The 18,203-nt window shown below is 42.5% G+C and overlaps 1 protein-coding gene across 1 annotated transcript in view; it reads left to right on the plus strand.

Moving 5' to 3' along the window:
- The window catches only part of ROBO1 (roundabout guidance receptor 1), a 1,545,337-nt gene that overhangs the window by 1,478,328 nt on the left and 48,806 nt on the right, over positions 1–18,203 (plus strand). The window contains exons 20-22 of the mRNA XM_078658344.1: positions 2,369–2,395; positions 10,729–10,771; positions 16,184–16,338. Coding sequence (XP_078514470.1) covers positions 2,369–2,395; positions 10,729–10,771; positions 16,184–16,338 — 225 coding nt within the window. The remainder of the gene's footprint in view (positions 1–2,368; positions 2,396–10,728; positions 10,772–16,183; positions 16,339–18,203) is intronic.

Genomic DNA, 18,203 nt, shown 5'->3' on the forward strand with positions numbered 1-18,203 from the left:
ACCCCTACAATGTTGACACCCTTGCACCATGATGCAAGGGTGCCTGCATTGGCAGCCCATTGTGTGCCAGCACAGAGAAAAAAGACAGGATGCGCCATATCTCATAGATACAACACTTTCCTGCCCTTTTCTTTTGATGCAGTGCAGCAAGATTCATCATGGCGCTGCCCTGAGCCAAAACCTCATAAAAGAGGCCCGAAGAGTGAGCGAGAAGCCTTTTTTCCCTGCACCATTAGCATGCCCACTTTGTTTGCTTATGGGGCTTAAGTAAGCAGTGGGAGGACAGTATAAAGTGGTGGTGCACCTAAGGCCACCGAAGCAGCACACACTGTGGAGTAAGCGAGCTGGCATCCTCGGAATGCCTCTGAAGTGGGCCTCTATCAGTATTTATTACCTGCAAGGGAAACATCCTGGTTGGTTGTACAACTCCCAACGTTCTGTTTTGAGTGTTTGACATTTAGTTAGTCATAAAGTACTACTTATGTTTACATTTCAAATCTTGTCTGTTGTGCAGTCTGCACTGCTGAGTAGCTGTCCTCTTCCTTCCTGAGCACTCTCAGTCAGGGCCGGCGCTAGGCATGGGCAGCGTGGGCGGCTGCACAGGGCCTCGCACTCAGCCCACCAGCATGGGGCCACGCACTGGTGATGTGTCGTGTTGTTTCCCTGCCGATTTATTTTAAAAAAAGGTGTCGCCTTGCAAGTAAGGCTCATTGGAGGGGGCCCCCCTCCCAGGACCTCTCAGGGATGGTGTCTGTCTGGAGGCATAGGGTAAGGAGACGCTCCCTCAATTGCAAGACCATTCACATACACTGTGGGGGGCCCATTGTCCAGCATTTTGGCGCCCCCACAGTTTTAACTTTTAGACCACAATTAATTCTCACACCTATCGGACTGAAGGTGTGAGAAATGCTTGTGGAGTAAAAGTTAAAACTGTGGGGGCGCAAAAATGCTGGACAATGGGCCCCCCACAGTGTCTCTGAATGGTCTCCTTGCAAGGGCCACTTATCTAAATTAGAGGGGGCCTCGCACGTTCCCTTTTAGCCCAGGGCCTCGCAAATCCTAGGACCGGCCCTGCTCTCAGTCCCTTAGAAATGGAAGTCACAAAAAGATCAAAGAGTTCACATCATGTACCTTGATATAATAAAATGAAGCACTTTCAAAGAAGGGATACACAACAATTAGAAAATAATATAAAAATGGTTACAGGCACACGTGATTGCAATATATGCATTGTGATAAAAAGAACACGATAGCTGATTTCTGTGACAGTTAAGTGGGTACATAAAGGTGGACACATGGTGATGCATGCTGATTGACACAAGGGCAGTGCCACACAAATAACTAACAATACTGTAAACAAAACGATTGAACACAGTGAGGGAACACTTTAGGACCAATGTACCAAACCACAAAACCAGGGAGGACGCAATTTCTATGTCCGCTGAGTATACATGTGTGTTACGCGGTGTACACACAGATGTTGCGATTGTAAGGCTCACTTTGTTGTCTGGATTATACGTGTGTACATTCTGTGGAGTGGAGGAAATGTAGTGTTATTACCAAAGTTTGAGTGTGAGTGCAGGCATATGGTAGTAAGACGATTTAAGTGAGTTCCCAAGTGTGGGGCATATTTGTGTGTAAACTGTGTGTTGGTGGTGAACAGTCAAGTGCACACAGGACTGAGGAAGCACAATCATGCATGCACCCATCAAATAGACTGAGTTCACTTGCACCAGAAGACACCACAACAAAGCATAACACTGCAAGCTATTCGGAAGCATCAGTTTATCACCTTCTAGGGTCTTGTGTGGGAGCAGACATCTGGGAAAGCTTGAAATTTAGAAGATAGCAAGTCAAAGTAGAAATGATGAAGAGTAGCTCACTGGGAAGTTCTCCTTGTAATTATTTTTATTTTTAGATTGAACCCATATGCGCTGATTGCTCCATGAAGACTAGTTTGGGTACTCTGGAGAAAACACGTTAGGGGAATGTGCTTCCAAAAATGTGCTCATGGACAAAGGAACTCTTTAAGAGAACTGACAGAGTTAGCTTCTGGTGTTGAATAATGGTTGAACTCTGCCAACAGATTTTTCAAAGGTACTTTGAGGGTCATGTGAAGGCTCAGCAACCCTTCGCCTGCTAATGAGTCATTTAGGATGTCATTAGTCACAGGATGGGTGCCAGCCCAGACAGGTTTATCTCTTGATCAGAGGTTTGACGGCCTCCACCTGTCAGAGGGAGGCAACCACATGTCTCGTTATTTACACGTGTTTTATGTGAAGCTGTCTGACTGATTTATACTAATATGACGTGTCTTATTCCTCCCGTCAGTCTAATAACCAATTTATGTTTTTTTGTTTTTTTTCAGTCCCGTCTTTCACCTTCACACCAACAGGTATATATATATTGTATTATGCTTCCCTCTTTTATTGTTTTGCCAAATGTTTTAACAATGTTGCGTTTATTTAATAATTCCGCAGTCCGTGCTCGCAGGAAGTCATTAGTCATTCTTGTCTGTGCACTCTCAGGTCAAAATAAAAACTATATATATATATATATATATATATATATATATATATATATATATATATATATATATATATATATAAACTGATTGGTTAATTATATGAATTTATTTATCATTAATGGTTTCCCAATTATTGACAGCGTTTGCATTTATTTGTCGTGCCCTTTTTGAGTTAAATGGAAAATAAATTTAGTATTTCGCAGTATTGCAAGTTTACTGCAAGGAAGATTTTTTTTTTTACGAAGCCGGAAACACCAGGAGTAGGAAGATAAACTTTTCTTTCTTTTCTGCTTGGCCAGTATCTGAGTAGCTCAGTTCAGCCTGACTGCTGGCAGCCCCCCTTCCAGGGCGCTACCTTTAGTCAAAGACTTAGCCTGGCCTCTTACGGTTTAATCCTGTTATTGTAATCACTGCAGGCAGTTATCTCCGGCGCGCAGGCTGCCTGCTTGGAATTCTTCTAAAGAGCACATTTTGGCTGCCTTCTGAGCGCATTCCAAGTTAGGATGTGCATACCTATGGAACCCATCAGCATGCGCTGTGAAGTCCATTCCCTTAACCCTTTCTGTAGCGCGGTGCAGCAGAAAAGATAAGGTCCCCCTGATAATCTGTGCACCGCACAGCCGCCAGCGGCGCTTTATTGAAGGATTCCAGCCAAAAACCGGGGCCAGGCAAGAGCTGTGCGTATGCAAGTTCTCATTAAACATGGCAGGCTGTGCTACAAATCCCTGCTGAAGTACAACGTGATAAGGCCCACTTAGAAAGAGGCTGCAGACATGGGCACTGACTGCTTGTAAATAGCATGTACATTTTCTGCTATGTATGTGAGCACATTCCTTGGTTCTCTGGGAGCTATCTCCATGGAGGCACCTTGAATTTATGTCCAATTAGCGCCAATTGTGCGATCTTTAAATGACATTTGAAGGGCAAATGTGGTGCTGAGTAACGTACAAATGGACGGGCAGGCCCCTTAACACATAAAAAGTCTGAAATCTTGTTTTGAGATGTATTTTTAGGATGACACTGAAGGCAAAAAATAGTTTTTTTTAACTACATTTCTTACTTAGGGCCCGATTAGGATCGCGGTGAATCCGCATCCTCCGGGCCGGCAGAAGCCACCGCCGGCCCGGAGGATGCGGATTCACTGCGGCGGACACAGAAAAGACCCCCGCCAGATTAGGATGGCTGGGGGGTAATTTTTCCGTCCGCCGCTTTTCCGCCGCTGTCGCCTTCTGACCGCGGCGGAAAAGCTCTAATATGGTGGCGGTGTCTATCAGACACCGCCAGCCATATTAGGATGCCGGCGGAGACATGCTTTTCCACAGCGGGTTTTCTGCCGTAGAAAAGCATGTGGAGTTTGAGTATGGGGGCCCGTTGCGGGCCCCCAGGAGTGCTGGGGGGTGGGGGGTGCACATGGGGGGGTACCTATGGTACCCCCCTGCCTTTGCATGCACGAAGCGGCAGGCACCACGCGGTGCCTGCCGCTTCGTGCATGCAAAGGAAAACATGCACATTTAACCTTGCGGCGGGTGCTGCTTAAAGCAGCATCCACTGCAATGTTAAAGATAGGGGATGTGACCGCCAGGGTGGCAGTCACATCCTAATTCCGAGGGAGGGAACGCCTCAGCCCCTGCGGACGGTCCCTCCACCTCGGGGGTGGCGGACGGACGCTGTTCCATCCGCCATCCTAATCGGGCCCTTAGTTTTGAATTAAAACCAGTGAAATCAACAATAAATATATAGCACCTCAGAGCACCAGCATGGAAGTTCTCAAAGCCCTATAGGCATATATCTTATGCATCCAGATAGCTTTAGTTATCAAATGGCTCCAGAGTAGACATTTTGTGTCGGTTACGATCACTGCGTTGGTGATATTGTTCATGTTTGGAACTTATTTGATGTCAGTCATCTGCTACATCTGCATGGTATTCTCCCGAGATATCCCAGATTTTATGGTGTCAACAAGTTGTTTTTGAGTAATGACTAATAATTATTGAAAGAAACCAGTGAAAGTAAGGCGTGCTTTTGTTAAAATGCCTCTCAACAATGTCTGAATCAGTTGCCACCAGTGTGGCAGCGTGGTACGCCCTTGAGGGCGACATCTGAACCAAAACAGAAACTCTCAAGGTGTTAACATTGGGTTTTCTTTATGAATATGCAGGTAACATTCATGCCTGACCAGCATCAGTGCTCATTTTTCTTCCTAAAAGGAAACTATGAAATTTGCTACCCACCAAAAATGAAACCTGAGCAAAATTATTCTTTCCTGCCTAAAAGTGTTGACCTCGATAGCATACACAGTGATCACATTGCCAAAATTATATTTAACAATGTAAACGTCTTAAAAAAATCTTAAAACTTTTTATATCAAAATTCCTGGCCGCAAGCTCCACACCGATTCAGAAAAGGGGGTGGTGATGAACACCTTAAGCGTGGAAGGGTATACTCAGACATGAGTCCCTTGCTCACTGCTCCATCAGGATTCAAGCAAGCCGGGCCGACGACGCCTGAAATGGCAGAAACCGGTCCCCGGAAGCTTGTCTCCTTTCTAGTGAAGAATTGGCTTGGTAGTTTGGTCTGCCCTGTTCCCATGATGCACTGGGCCAGGGACAGACTAATTTGCATATAGCCAGGTTCTGAGCTGGGATGGGGCAGTGAGCTAAATAACGGTGATGGATCAAGCCCTGATCTTTGGACTGGGTAAGAGTGGTCTGCTTAATTCCGACACTCTGTTCATCACCACCCCCTTTTTTAGGTCTCGCCTGTCGATGCGCATGCGCATCGAGCAAGCGAGACTATAGGGGCTCATCCAGACTTTATCTAACTTGCAAGGAATCGTGGCGATTCCTTGCAGTGCCCGTGACTTTTAAGCTCAATGCGCATGTGCATTGAGCTTAAAAGCGCGTGCACATGCACCCAGCCGCCTACTCTCTCTCTCAGCCTTCCCACAACTCCGCCCCCTCACTACTTGATTGCACGGCCGCTAGGCCGTGCCTCCCCTACTCTCCTCCCCCCTCCTCCTCTCCTCCCATGCCTGCCTGCCTCAACTCTCCGCCTCCCGCCCCCTCCCCCTGCACGGCCGCTAGGCCGTGCCTCCCCTACTCTCCTCCCCCCTCCTCCTCTCCTCCCATGCCTGCCTGCCTCAACTCTCCGCCTCCCGCCCCCTCCCCCTGCACGGCCGCTAGGCCGTGCCTCCCCTACTCTCCTCCCCCCTCCTCCTCTCCTCCCATGCCTGCCTGCCTCAACTCTCCGCCTCCCGCCCCCTCCCCCTAGTTGAGCCTTGTGACGCTTACTCACATCGGAGTCGAATGTCCAGTAAAAACGAAGGAAAGACTGATTGAGGAAGCGATGAAGAAATACTGGGTGAAAAAATCAGGCACCCGAAGCTTTGTCCTTTTATAATGACAGGTCTAATATGTGCTGAAATTGGAAAAAAAGCCATAAGATGTGATTTGTGTTCGATCAGCAGTATAACTAATCAAAGTTAAATCGCACGGAGGCACACTTGCTAACGAGAAAAATTCATTAACAAATACGTATGAGTAAGCATTGCATAGCAAATAAACAATTACTCAGGCATAATCAAGAGCAGGCGTTTTCCCCCAAAGAACTGAAACACCAGAAATCGATATCTTGCCGTTCAGGGACTTCGAGAGATAAATTGTGGTGGTTCCAATATGGCCGCTCGGCTGTAGCAATCGGAGACTTGAGTAACACAGTCCACTCTCTATGTTTACTAGAGGCGCCAATTTCAGTTTTTTTTAAAACCGTACTGGAACCTCTGCAGCTGTTATATTAAGGGAGCAGAAAACGTCTATTCAGGTAACATGGGGAGAGGTGTGCAGCCGATGGGTTGGGTTGAGTTGACACCAGGGAATGCAGGCACAGGAGTCGCCTCGATCGTACTGCAAACATACACGAATTTAGGGATTCTTAGTCATCCAGTGGTATAAAGCTGTCATTTGCCAATAACAGTTTTGTCAGTGGCAACTTCGTTTTTGCAATCGCTTGGACATAGAAAACCGGCCCCATGTCACAACGGTTTCCGGTAGTTCTACGGTGACCAGATGTTCGCAACTAAATCATCGGCAATGTTAATCGTTTTGGCTTGAGTTGTACATGAAAATACAAACTTGCTCTATTGCCTCTGACTGTTCGTGTCTCTATTCTGGGCTGCTACTGTCGCGTGATTTAGGGAGACCTGCCAGACCAACTTGCATTCATTCCTACCGATCCCTCTTAGGTCTTTGCTAGAGACCTGGTATTTGAGAGATGCCGAGTGCGTCAGTAGTATGTGAATGCTACTCAGTGTGGGATTGTTGTCTGCTAGTATGTGATGAGCGTAAGAATCGTTTCAGTGTGAGAGCTAGTCAGTAAGGCGGCTGAGAGTGCTTGTATTTACTAAGTTTTACTTTTACACCTTAAAGGCTTCAACGTTCACATCATGTTTTCATTAAGGCAATGGCTAAAGAGACAGTGTGTACTAATTTAACAATGGGTGGCTCTTACTCATGAGTTAACACTGCATAAATCATTCATAAGAGTTTTTTCATCTGCTACTGATCCGCGAGATTACCTTTCCAGAGGCTGTTCAAAGAAAGGGGACATTAATGACCCCTCCTATCCATTTATTTACTTTCAAGAACTAATGACCACTGACCCGCCAACCCCCAATTTGTATCACTGATTCATACCTCATCTATGCAACTGATTGTATTAATTGCTGTAGCCACTCATCCACGCAACGCCACTCATCCACGCAACGCCACTCATCCACGCAACGCCACTCACCCACGCAACGCCACACACCCACGCAACGCCACTCACCCACGCAACGCCACTCACCCACGCAACGCCACTCACCCACGCAACGCCAAGTAACCAAAAACATTTCCATGACAAAAAGGAGTCTCTGGCCCTTAATCCACCCACCATATGCAAGCGTTTTCATCAGCATAGCATATAGCATATCTACTAGTGATTTTTAGTTAAAGCTTTTACAAATGTTTATTGCTTTTTTGATTTGTAATTCTTTAGCATTGGCTACAAAAAATAAAAATGCAAAAGATTTACAACAAAAAACCCATAAACAATTCTAAATGCACTAACTCTAACGCTGCGAGACCTATTGCATTTCCAATGCTTGTTGAATCATTTTGTCCACCATAAGCGTGGAAGGGTATACTCAGACATGAGTCCCTTGCTCACTGCTCCATCAGGATTCAAGCAAGCCGGGCCGACGACACCTGAAATGGCAGAAACCGGTCCCCGGAAGCTTGTCTCCTTTCTGGTGAAGAATTGGCTTGGTAGTTTGGTCTGCCCTGTTCCCATGATGCACTGGGCCAGGGACAGACTAATTTGCATATAGCCAGGTTCTGAGCTGGGATGGGGCAGTGAGCTAAATAACGGTGATGGATCAAGCCCTGATCTTTGGACTGGGTAAGAGTGGTCTGCTTAATTCAGACACTCTGTTCATCACCACCCCCTTTTTTGAATCGCAAGCTCCACAGCATCAATCTAACTGTGCAGGATGTAGAATCACCCCTTTGGGTGAAATAGATTTTTATGCAATGCAGGGCATATTTGTTTGTGCTCTTTTCTAATTTTTCTAGTGCTAGAACATAACCAAATACCTATCAGGGGCGTACTGAGTGAAATGAGATGGAAAATGTCTGGGTCTCTGTTCTGTCTTAGGACAGGAAAATTGGCACTCTTTCTCCTTTGCGAATGGGTAGATGACTGGTAATTTAAGTTGTGTTCATTCCTCAACATATGTAAAGATGTCTTCACAGTTAGATATCAAACTAATTAGAACTATATTGAACCTGTATAACTTGTAATGAACCTGCTTTGTCGATGGTTTTTGCTCTTGAAAGCTAACAAGGTTCCATCACACATAAATTATATATTTTCGATACATTTACTAATACACTAAACACTGTGAAACACACATTGTCTTGAAGCAGATCTACTTAGCCCACCAGCATATTAGGTTTTGCAGCATGAATCCTTTTCGGGATTCACATGCTGTGTATCTATTCCCTCATTTAGTAGTTGGGTCAGAAAATAATGTTTTCCTTCTTCTCCCTTGATCTTTTTTTTGTGGGTGTCGTTGGCTGCCATTCGGTGGCAAGTCCATCTCAAGTGTGACGTCAGATGGTGCCACAGCGGTTCCTGTGCATGGTCGCCATCTTCAGATTCTTACGTATTTACTGCCTCTGAAGGTGGACAGTAAATACCTCCATTATTCAGTAGTGCTTGTGCAGCAAGAGATCATGAAACCAAAACCATATCCAATTTGTCAGGTGGAAAAATAGGCAAGGTTGATTATACTCTTTCCCACCTGCCCACTTCTTTCTAGTAATGCTCAGTACCATAAGATCACAAATGGGCTGCTTGCTAGAAGTGTGCGGTGTGACTTCTGCAATGCCAAGACATCTGTGTATCTTTTAGTAGGGGTGCAGGGGATCCTACTTCAAACACAGAGTTGTCCTGCACAGGGACATCTTAAGAATTTTGGGGGCCCTGTGCCAAAAATGTTTTGGGGGCCCCTGTTTGGGACAGCTTTGAATTTACGATCCAATTTCAGCTCTTTCATGCCCTCTTTGGCCAGGTCGTTGACAGTGAACAGCACACTTGCCCAAATTCTAAATGTGTTTACATCTAATATTCGGGGATAGTGATGTGTTTTTTCAATCTTATAATGCAGACGCAGCGCACCAATATTACTGCAAATGATCTCTGGGAAACCCTCCCATTTCTCATATGTAAGCTCCTGTTTTGATCTAAAAGAAACTTTTTTATGGATGTTGCAGGAAACAAACACAACATTTCTCTGTAAAACGCGTATCACACATCACTCACACTAAAAATAAATTAAAGGAAATCAGCATTTAAAACAATCTGTTAAAGAATTATTCAGGGTCATCAGAGCAAGACTTTCTGTATAACATAGCTCTATTACCCCCCCCCCCCCGCCCCTTCCGGAAAGGCTGGGGGTCCTATGCAAGAGCCCACTTTGCCTATGCTTTACTCAATTTAAACAAATCCTTATGAGAATTAGGAACATAACGTTAAAAAAAAAACAAAGGGCTCTTTTAGCACAATCTAAAGGAATCGAGACAGCGTCAGCCCTAGACTTACTGTCAACCCTCCGCTAAATGGCAAGATCCAGAATTATTCCAGTCTCCTGAGCTGGTGCCATTCCGTTGGCAAAATCTCATGCCATAAGGTTCTGTGATGTGGTAGTGTGAGTGACAGGATGTTAGTGGTGATGTAATGGGAACATATTGCTGAAACAGGAGTACATTCTGAGAAAAGTGCCATGTTTGTTGAACAATAACTCTGCATATGTTTCAATTATGTATGCCCGCCTAGGAGCAGGGAAGTTTGAACCACAGTCATGCATCTTGTGAAATATTGAACATTTTAGCCAAAGCTGAACAAAACCTATTTTACCACCTGGCCTGAACAGACTCTTTCAGGCAGGCTGCTCCAGTGAAGGGAAGTGTGGAAGCAATTTATATTTCTAGCAGCATTATGAATGACACATAACTATACATATTTTTTATTAATGTTGCATTGATTTCAGAAATAAATCCACCATGCACTTATTGTTTTTCAGCTCTGCTACATATTTTTTGATTTACTGATCTTTAATAATCCTTAGTCACTTGGTGCTAATTTATATATATTCACAAGTTCAACATTTACCCTTTTCAAATTACCTGCTATGGATGAGAAGATTGGGACCTTTAATCTACCCTAGTATTCCAAGATTGTCAAAATCGTGGCTGTGTACATACGTGGACAAATCACGTGGAAATGTTTGTGAATCAGCAGGAGTGCATTTTTTTTTGTTTAATCTTAGGTTGAAATCTCCTTACTCCACGCTTTTCCATATAGTAATTTCAGTAGAGATTTGTGTGGCGAGGTATTTTATTTTAAAACATATTTTTTTTCTATGCTTGTTGGCTCGAACGAGAGATGCACATGTATGTGAACCGTGTTACCATTTGTATGTGGAAAATACAATGGGCATGTTTTGAGAATGTTACATTATTTGAAGAGGGCGGAATCAAAAGGAGGCATCGTTTAAATGCCATATACGGAGTATATATCATTGGATGCAGATCGACTCCACACTAATCTGGTGTATGCTCTTTAATTCCTTCCCATAATCAATTTACTGTTTTCTGTTGTAGTGGCCTACCAAAGAGGGGGAGAAGCTGTGAGTAGCGCGGGCAGGTAAGAGAATGGCCTTTTTTTTACAGTTTGTATTTTATCACTCAATATTGTATTCCTGAATAAAGAGCATTTAAAACAACAAAGAGAATATACAAGAATAGTTTATGAGCGTGCAGGCCCATTTCCTTTTTTTGGTAGTCCTGAATGCGTTATTTAGTTGTTTGACAGCACATATTCATTTATTTTTATTTTTAAAATGTGCATTTCAAAGCTAGTTCTTGCCTAGTTTATACCAATCCATGCCATTTATAATTTGCTTTGCTGAAGAAAAGGCTGCAACTCCCCATCGAACCACTTGAGGGGGATGTTTTACTTGAAATAGAAACGTTTTCACACCATGACTGACGATTAGTAAAGTCAGAGCCATCATGCCCTGAAATTTGTGAAGATTAAACTACCTGGTGATTTGTAGGAACTATTTTAAATTTTTTTTTTGCTGATGACAGCAGGTCTTTTCTGGGGTGTAGAAATGAGATCTCGCAGCGGAATATTTTCAAACCCGAATCCATTTTCTCTTGCCCAATCGGTGTGTAGAGAGAAAAGTGTTAGCTATTATAATTTCAAGATTAACAAGCATTAACCTGAGTTGTGAGGACACGTGCATCGTTTTTTTGTGCCGTCTTTTCCAAATAGACCTTTTTTCAGTTGTGCAGCACGATCTTTTCAAAGAAGGGTCGGCATGTTAGAAGGGATAGTTTCAAAGGCTGACCTCAACGAGAAATACAGCATAACTGAGGCGCCTTTGAGGGTGACTAAATTTCACAGATAGCATAAAACACTCCATTTTCGAACAGAAATAAAAAAGAAAACATTTCGGTAAAGGTAGTGTTATTGAAACTGGGTAACTGATAAAAACAAAAGATCGGAGGCAAAAGTACAACTCAGATTGAATAGCAGTCAGACAAGAAAGTAAAGCAGAAAACTATGAAAGAAGATTGAAGAGAATGATGGAAAAACCATGACAACGGGAGAAAGCATGGGTGAAAAAGAACCTTCATGAATGAGATGAAGTGGCAGGGCGTGTATGGTGGTGGAGGGAAGAGGCATGAGGTAGAATCAAGATTAAGCACCCTTGGTATTCAGCAACCATTACATTTGGCACTGCCCACCACGGTCTCCTAAGACCAACTTTGGGCACCAGCATTTACAATTTTACAAATTAAGGACTGTCCGTTCTGATCACGTGTTAATTTCCTTGTTTTCTCTGAGTTGGAATGTGCTGTCGATGGAGATTAGCTGCTGTGTTCTTAGTGTGTCATATTGCTATACTGTGCCCCCTAGTTAGAATCTGCTTTCTGCCGAGACTAGAGGCACCAGGAGAGGATGCGGCATAACGGCTAGAGCAGTCGACCTTGAAGCTGGGGAGCCGGGTTCGAGTCTCGGCATGGACCCTCAACATTCTGTGACTGGGCAAATCACTTAGGGCCAGATGTAGGAAGGCTATTACCGGTCGGTAACGGCCGAAATTAACGGATTTCGGCCGTTACCGACCGGTAATATGCTTTTCTGATGTAGGTGGCCAATTTACAGATTAGATAAATACCGAATCGGTATTTATCGATTCGGTAATCATCATTTACCGATTCGGTATTTACCGAATCTGTAAATGACATGTAGGAAGCACTTTGAAGAGTGCTTCTGTGCTTTATGGATTCGTTATTTACCACCAACTATTGGTTGGTGGTAAATAACGAATACCTCTGTAAATGCAAATCTGTGCATTTACACCAGTGCCATGTGGCAGACATACATGCCCTTAGGGCATGTATGTGTGCCACATGTGCACACAAGCACTATTCAGGGGTGCAACAGGGTGTCAATGTGACACCCTGCTACCCCTGACTCTTTCACCATTTTAACGAATCGGTATTTACCGATTCGGTAATTGCCGTTCATTCCTATGGGCCTCCTATTCGGTAATTTTTACCGAATGTTTTGCTACATAGCATTTACCCATTCTAAAATACCGAATCGGTAAAATTCGGTATTTTAGAATCGGTAAATACTATTTATCTACATCTAGCCTTAATCTCCCTGTGCCCAACAAAATGAATGTATCCATCTGTAAGGCAACTAGTTTCTCATGTAAAGCACTCTGATACCTTCGGGTCAAGTTCGCGCAATGTAAAACTCAGAAAAAAAAGTACTGAAAGGTTAGAGTCTATGGTGGACCAGTTCATTGAAAGAACGGCATCCTAAGCCAAGCGCGGTTCTTGGAGTAGATTGTTCTATGGCAGTACCTTTTGATAGTAAAGCCATTGCTCAGAGCAGAGCTCGGATTAACAGAACTTGGCACACAGACCACGAACCTCACCATTGGTGTTTGTGGACACGCCCCGTAACCGACGTTTAAGTGGGTGCACGCTGTGACTGAGGTCCTCCAAGGATCAAGTCGATTGACTGCTTGCAACAGTTATATTCTTAAATTAAAGATTTGATCTTTGTCTGAGAAAGGTCAAAGGTGCGTCAGACAACAGCTGAAAGGTAGTTTGTAATAACCTTTTAGAGATTACATGTTCAAAATTCATCCCAAAGCGGGTCGATGCCTCTGCTCAGAACAATAATGTTTGCTATCAATGAAAGCTACTGTTGTTTCAAAGTTTTAAAAAAACTGAGCAACTGAAGATCAAATTGCAAGAAGTGAATGAAAAATACTGTATCTCGATAGCTCCTTTACCTCGAATAACTCAAATGGAATCCCTGAAATATGGGCAACAGGGAAAAACGAATGTAGAGATAATTTCCTGTAATGACATATTCACACTGATGTGTAACACAATGGTATAGGAGAAATCACAAGGCTTTATGCACAAAGATTACATCTTTGTGCATGTGTTAGCAGCAATATACTTCCACAATCAACCCAATGGCAGACTAGATGGTGCGACTAGTGCAAGCTATTTCACACAACCACAACTAAAGTAGGCATAGGATGGTGTAAATGGTGGTACGTTCGCCTATATATACATGCCTGGATCATGGCTATGATTATAGGATGGTGTCTGGTGGTACGTTCGCCTATATATACATGCCTGGATCATGGCTATGATTATAGGATGGTGTCAATGGTGGTACGTTTGCCTTTATATGCATGCCTGGATCATGGCTATGATTATAGGATGGTGTCAATGGTGGTACGTTTGCCTTTATATACATGCCTGGATCATGGCTATGATGATAGGATGGTGTCAATGGTGGTACGTTCACCTTTATATACATGCTTGGATCATGGCTATGATTATAGGATGGTGTCAATGGTGGTACGTTTGCCTTTATGTACATGCTTGGATCATGGCCATGATTATAGGATGGTGTCAATGGTGGTACGTTTGCCTTTATGTACATGCTTGGATCATGGCTATGTTTATAGGATGGTGTCAATGGTGGTACGTATGGTCCCAGGATGCTTGTTTCCGGTCCAGGGAAGACATGGCTTGGCAGTTCGGGCTGTACTGTTCCCATGAGGCACAGGGTCAGACTGATTTGCATATATCCATGTCTGAACTGGGGTGGCTGAGTGAACTAAAGAATGGTGATGGATTAAACCCAGATCAGTTGACTGGGGGTGAGTGTTTGATTTGTTCAAACGCTCCGTCCATCATCCCCTTTTGTATCGCTACATTCGCCTTTATGTACATGCTTGGATCATGGCTATGATTCTGGTATTGCATTATCCAAAAGTGCCCTGGGATTATCTTTACTTAGGCTAGTAAAATGCTGAATTCTCATCAGTTCTGAATGCGCTTATTGTCCTTTTGTACCTAGAGGTTAAGTTAAGAAGTGAGCTGTCCAGCACAGAGTCAAAGGCCAAGGAGCCTGTAGCAACTCTCAATAGCTTGCACACAGCGAACTGACTAAGATTCGTGATGCAGCAAAGCAACATTCTTAATAAGCTGATCTACGTTTGAGATAAACTTTGTGGTTGATGACAAAGACAACTAAATCCTAGGCAATGTGAGTGTCTGGAGAATGGGCTTGTTGTGTTTATCAGGAACAAGGAATGGATTCACAGGATTTTAGAAGAGCAGAATCAAGCTTTCTGTAATAGAATGGTAGAGGCCAAATCATTGCCATGAAAATTGAATATTTTACACTAAATTGAATATTTGTTCAATGATTCGCATAGTCCCCAATCTTCCTCTCATTTCTTCTACTCTTTCCTTATCCTATCAGTGGCTAATCTCGTCTGCTTTTCCTTCAATCACTGGGATGTTGAACCAAGTTAAAGTAAAAGAAATTAAGAAATATTGGAGACGTCAAGGGGTTAATTTCTTCACATGCAGCAACATCAGCAGCTTTCATTCTTAAACCTAAAATTGCCAGGATGATTTTCTGCTCAAGTGGGATTGCAATACTGCGCATGGCATTTTTACACATCCCTCTTTGTAGAAAACTCATACAACAAAATGGTAAAATAGTTACAGAGAAATTATACGTGGAACTTTGAACTTGATCGAGCTTGTATATCAGACTATCTTATACAGAAATATTGTCTAGCATAAATATTCTGTCTAGAAATCATTTACAAAGAATATTGTCCTATTGAATGTAGATTTTCTATAACTAACTCTAATGGAGTGACATTTCTATAGACAATATTTTGAACACAATGTTTGACATTAAATGTTATGAAAATGATTTTCTGGGATCACACCCTTGAGGGATATTCTTAGAGCTGTGCTTGAACATCTTGCAACTGTTAGACGTACATCTACTTAAATAATCTGTGACAAAGATAACTAACTGTGCCATGCAGATATTTGTCCATTTGTTCTGCAACTAGCAGTTTGATGACATTTGTGCATTGTATGAATTTTACATACATTTCTCTATTAAATAAAGATTCAGGCATGCCGTCTGATTTTAAGATAATTAATGTATATTTATTTGGGAGATATGGTGGAGAAGGTGGCAAAGAAAGCCTACTCACACTTCTTTGCTGCACTTGGATGTCAATTGCTACTGAATGAAGGACATTACGTAATAGGCATTTAAAACAGGTCCAATGATATCTAGGACCAAAAATGTGAACACTGTGGCTCCAAAGAAAAGAAAGTGTGACAGATGCAAGAATCAGCCTAGTTGTACTTTGCTGTCTTGTTAAGCTACTATGGCAAGGCCTTTGTAAAACTGAAATGTTTGGTTTATTTGAATGGTGGAGACGGGAGGTTGATTTGAAGAAGACAATAGGAAGTATGTTGTAAGTGATGGTCTGTAAGTGAAGATTGAAACTGAACATGTCAAGTAATACACACCTCAATAACAGCTCTTGGGCTTTCTCAATGTAAAACCTATAACATGAGTTGTCTCATGTTGATTCATTTGTTGCCTATATTTAAGTCAGTAGCAGAACTTGTAATATGGAATGCTGCTTTCAAATGTCATTAAAATGTACTTTTGTATCTTTGTCAGACCTGGCCTTTTGAACATCAATGAGCCGGCTGCACAACCGTGGCTTGCAGACACATGGCCAAACACAGGCAACAGTCACACCGAATGTCCCATCAACTGCTGTACATCAGCCAGCGGAAACAGTGACGGTAATCTCGCAACATACAGTCGGCCAGGTGAGACAGATTTTTAATATTGCATTAAATGCCATAGGACAATGCCTTTCCATTTGTTGAATCAAATGAAAGGATATTTTTCAGATGTATTCATATTCACCATTTTGTAGGTTCACCAATTGCACCCCTAATTGTCTGTATGAATTTCATAAGTATGGCAAACTTCCCTTGCTTTTATAGGCAATATCTATTTCTCACTTTCTCTTCCACATTTTGTCTGCTCATCCCTTATCATTTCCTTACTGTCTTTCCCAGATGATTTCGTAGTCTAAACCCACCTACCCAGATCTACATAACCATTACACCGGAGCAGTAAACCATATTTACATTGATTTGGTGCTCATTGCTCACTTTTGGTTGTTGCAAATTTTCTTATTACAGAAGTATTCCTTTAAAGGTCTCCCCTAACGACAGCCGTAACCGTGTGTTTACAACAGTCCTATATTATCCAGTAAATGTAGAGTGTGCTTTATGTCCCCTCTCTTTTTGATTGAATGCCTTTCTTTTTTTAATCTCTGCTCACTGCTGCAGATTTGATGGTTTGCCTCCATATTCTTCAGTTCACATTGCAGTATCAATGTTTTTTGATTGGTGTATGGTTCCACTGCTGATGCCAGGACTTTATATTGCAGTGCAAAATGGACTAGTTCTCACTCTCTCTCTCATTCTCTCCTTGCTCACCTTTGTCCCCTTAGCTCCCCTTTGCCTACCTTGCTCTTGTTTTTTTCAACACCCTCCTGTTCTCAACACCCTCAAGCACTGGGATTCCGTCAACCAATTGTTGCTAATCCATAAAAGGGAGTCACATTTGAAAGACTTTTATACCATTCCAAGAGGGCTGCCCATATGTGCACATGCACACATACATGACGGTCTTCTTGGAATGTCTGCTATAAAGCACACCATAGAGTATTCCAAGATAGCCCCAGTAAATACACAAGCCAAACGGTTATCTTGGAATTGTTTTTGTTGCTTTATGGGAAATCAGCGATGGCATAGACGTCTTCCATATAACAATTGTTTTTGTATTGAAATATATCAAAACAAAAAACAAGCAATGGCACAGTCAATAGGTATGCACCCTATTGTCAGGGGTGAGATCTAGTTGTTTGTAAATATTGATTTAATATTTACTAGAATAGTGTTGTTGAGTTTTCTATAATCTACCTGTTTTAGATGTTAAGTTCTTCTTGCCAGTCACCATTGTTAAAATTTCTGTTTGGCTCTGATCATTCTGAAATAAAATAAAAAAGCCCCTGGCAAGACGTTAGGTTAACAATGGGACTAATGTGGTTTGTAACAAAGCATCCCAAAGACTACTCTGTGCAATCTCCACTGACATAAAAGAAATACAAATGATATACATAGATGTGAAACCGGAGCAATAACACTTGCATTGATTGAGTTTACACTATTGAGAGAACCATATGTCTCAATTTAGGAAAGAAATACTACCTCCATTCTTAGGCACTCTTTTAGCAAACAACTGGATTTGTGGATCTGAAATCTTGGTTAAGTTCAGTTATTCACTCTGTTCTGGAGCTTGGATTGTGGTCCACAAATACAAACACATAATTATTTATTGTGTTGTAGTTTCATTTCTTATTAGTACTTCATACCGCTAATGAGGCCCTAAAGCTCATTAGGGATTGAATACTAAGCATTCTTTGGAAAATTGTGAATAGTTGAATACAATAGTTTGTAAAAAGAAATCACAGATATGGAAACATGAGATGCAATAACGATATTCATCGGGAATCCCTAAATGCAGATGAATATTGTGACAGACAATTCACTACTCTCAACTCAGACACAAACAGCCATTATTTCAATGTGTCACCCTTCACAGACAAAGTTAATCATAT

The sequence above is a fragment of the Lissotriton helveticus genome, chromosome 8 (assembly GCF_964261635.1).
Source record: "Lissotriton helveticus chromosome 8, aLisHel1.1, whole genome shotgun sequence".
In the NCBI taxonomy this organism is placed as follows: Eukaryota; Metazoa; Chordata; class Amphibia; order Caudata; family Salamandridae; genus Lissotriton; species Lissotriton helveticus.